General features: G+C 28.1%; 1 protein-coding gene and 1 long non-coding RNA gene across 3 annotated transcripts in view; both read right to left on the reverse strand.

The window, feature by feature from the left end:
- Nucleotides 1-259: 259 nt before the first annotated feature.
- LOC140920980 (uncharacterized) lies at nt 260-1,470 on the reverse strand. Of its 2 annotated transcripts, none has more exons than XR_012163795.1 (3): nt 1,091-1,470; nt 678-883; nt 260-589 (listed from the first exon to the last, which is right to left on the reverse strand). It is a non-coding gene; the product is annotated as an uncharacterized lncRNA (long non-coding RNA). The 2 variants fall into 2 exon arrangements; XR_012163796.1 differs by having other exon boundaries at nt 678-870; nt 1,091-1,467.
- A 1,445-nt stretch (nt 1,471-2,915) lies between these two features.
- Nucleotides 2,916-3,279, reverse strand: part of LOC101496229 (uncharacterized) — a 5,432-nt gene continuing 5,068 nt past the window's right edge. Inside the window, exon 11 of the mRNA XM_073369709.1 lies at nt 2,916-3,279. This exon is cut by the window's right edge and continues 23 nt beyond it. Within this exon, the coding sequence (XP_073225810.1) occupies nt 3,221-3,279 (59 nt within the window). The 3' untranslated portion in view covers nt 2,916-3,220.

Raw genomic sequence — 3,279 nt, forward strand, 5'->3', positions numbered from 1 at the left:
AAGAAACTTGTAAAAAAAACAAAAAATAGTTAATAATTGTGACACTTTAATATATTAATTAAACATGTACTTAAATTATGTTAACCATTGAAATTATTATCCAATTTTTTTGTTAAATTTGTGTCGAACAAATCACCTCAATGAAATAACATTAATGAGAAATAATATTTTGACACAAAATTTGACATCAATTTGAATGGTAAATGAACTTTAAATTTAACATAAATTTTAAATATTCAAAATTTTGACAATACCCTATTATATATTAACCATCTATTGAAAATATTTAACCACAAATTTAAATTGCGCTTAGCATTCAAATTGTTGTAAAGTTATGTCAAAATATCATTTATATTTCAATAGTGAATCATATACAAGTACATACACATCAAAATTTGTGTGAATCATTGTAGTGTGAAATGAATATCTTGGTCGTGGGATTGTGAACTCACTGGACACAGCACACTCCTTTCTGAAGTAGAATGCTGATTACAATAGTTGCTGCAGTCAACTTATCTTTTGTTCCTTCTAATTTTTGTACTAGTATGAGTAACCGAAGCCGTTGCTGCTGAGACTTCAGATGCATAATCTACATTAACAAATCCATTTCATCATGTAATAAGAAAATGAACAAGCTGGCATTTGCATTTCAAAAAAGTTGAACAACAATTGCTTACTGTTTGATGCTTCTGCAAGTTTTGCTGCAACTTGATCTTCGGATAAAGGTAAATAGTAGATTGCAGGAGTTGCTTCGGTTTTGCAAAAGAGATCATCGATTGTAATAATAGGTTGGTCAACATCCTCTAACTGTTTCATAGATCCACCTTTTTTGTCGTTTTGCAAACTCATTATTCCCATCTGATGTTCGATCTGTGGCACAACTCTACAAATAATTCAGAGGGAGAAGAAAAACGTAAAGTGTTCATTAAAAACAAATGCATAGTTTCTTGTTTCTTCAAGGGATCCCCATAACAAGAAAGTCAACATAAAAGGAATAAAGCAAATTAATGCATGTGAAACTATAAATGCTATTGTCATAATGAAGTAGTAGGCAACTAAATTGAATATAAATTAATTCTTGATGCCTCACGTCGCTTTTCACCCCTCCTGTCACGCATCATGAATTGTTGCTACTAGAACTGTGAGCGTAAAAACTAAAACATAGTATAAATTTCTCGCAAGAGACTCTTTTGATCCATGATTTGGATAAGATATGATAGAGCCTTACGGTGTTATTTGATCTATGATAAAGCTTAGTTGTATTAGAAACTAAGCTACTGAGAATCAAGGAAAGTTTTGTTTGTATTTTATTGATCAAGAGATAACAGTTGCATACAGAGTTTGGTATTTAACTTTTATATGAATATAATCTCTCAAACTACTTGTAACTGAGTGAGTTCAGTTAGTTTCAATCAAGTCTGGTTAGTTATGCTGACACTGGTTAGTTCAGTAGCTAAATAACAGAATTTGGAATCTGTTATTCAGTTAGTTAGTCAATTACTCTATTAAGTTATCCAGATAAATTCATCGCAGGTTTCAGAGAGACGTGTAATTTAGCTGAAGTGAAAAAGAGTGAGAATGGAAAAATGAGATAGCAAGATCCTAAGAAGGTCACAGTGATAGTAACTGAAATGTCTCACCTGCTGCCAACAGTCTTAAAAAGAAGAAATCAGGCTTGGCTTAATGGGGAATGTGAAACTCTAAGTTGAGAAGAGAAAAGGCAACATTAGAAGAAACCATGAAAGAAGCTTTCTGGTAGGGGTAATGAGGTGGGTATTCGTTCAGCTATGGTTTGTGATTTTGTAATTTATATTTATCAACAATACCGGAAATACATTAACACATGAAAACTAGACACACAGACCCTCGACTAATCTATATACTCTTACAAATCCACTAAAATTACAAAATTGTTTTTCTGCTGTTTTATTAAAAATCTTCATACCACAATTGAGCTTGATAATCAAATACAAACAAAACTAACGACACACTTTCTAATTTATTATTAGTTAATATTTACATAAATTATATTAAATTATGTAAATCTCATAAATTTAAATTTTATTAAATTTATGTAAATTTTAACTAATCAAAATTTTCTTTTTGAAATATGTTTATTAAATAGTTCATTGCTAACGTTATTTTTAAAATATTATTCTTGACTTCTTGAAAATTTAAAATATAATTGTATTGAGACGTATAAATTCTAAAAATGAAATGTTTAGAACACAATAGTATTTTAAATTTTTCAAAAGGTGAATGACTTGACATTCCAAATTTTTATCGAAATGTAATTTTTTTTTTTAAAAAAAAATAGCATTAGTGTAAGCCATAAAATATAAAAACCAAAAACGCAACATCCATTTTAATTTCCAAATTTTTTTAAATGTGAAAAAATTAAAGTTCTAGATTTTTCAATTTTCGAATTTGTCAAAATATTTTTTTGTTAAGAACGTGGGAATCAAGTATTGAGAATTATTAACATTTCATATGATTCGTTGTAAAAAAACCTCCGATACAATCATATATATCTCAATATTTTTGTCAAATACTACCATTTTTATATTTACTAAACTATTTTGTCAAATAATACCATTTTTGTATTTACTAAAATATCTATACACCATACCTAAATCTTAGCAATATATATCTAAACAATGAAAAACATGATTGAAAGTATACGGAAAAAAAAAAATTAGATTGTCACTGCGCATTTGCTTATTTATATTAAGATTGGACCAAATCAGCTACCAGACTCCAAAGGCTTTGTTTACAGTCTAATAATTGATTTTTTTAAAAAAATTCACTTCAAAATAGAAATTTTAATTTTATTCATTTTTTAAAAGATTAGTACAATTTTTCTTATTTCCTAAAAATAGAAAAATGAAAAACACCCTTAAAAAAAGAAAGAAAAATGAAAAAGGTAAAAATAATTTTGACATTTATAATTAAAAGGGAATAAAAAATTACAGATAATATTAATTGAATTGAAGAGTAAAAATACACGTAAAAGCTAACAACTAGCCGACACTCATTTATATTTAAATATTTTAAGATATATGTAACAGAAACCACTGGAAACAATTTGCCACCAAGATTAATACATATCTCAGCTGAAATGCTTTCTACTAAGCAAATCTGCACTGAGCACATGTTCATATTGATTCCAGTATTGCAGCACGGTTAGAGAAGTATCCTGTGTCAGAGATTTAAAACAAATCTACTCACTATCTTCATCACTATCTTCTATGTTCAAATGATTCATGTTCCTTTCAAGGG

This window comes from Cicer arietinum, chromosome 6 (genome assembly GCF_000331145.2).
Source record: "Cicer arietinum cultivar CDC Frontier isolate Library 1 chromosome 6, Cicar.CDCFrontier_v2.0, whole genome shotgun sequence".
NCBI classification, from domain to species: Eukaryota; Viridiplantae; Streptophyta; class Magnoliopsida; order Fabales; family Fabaceae; genus Cicer; species Cicer arietinum.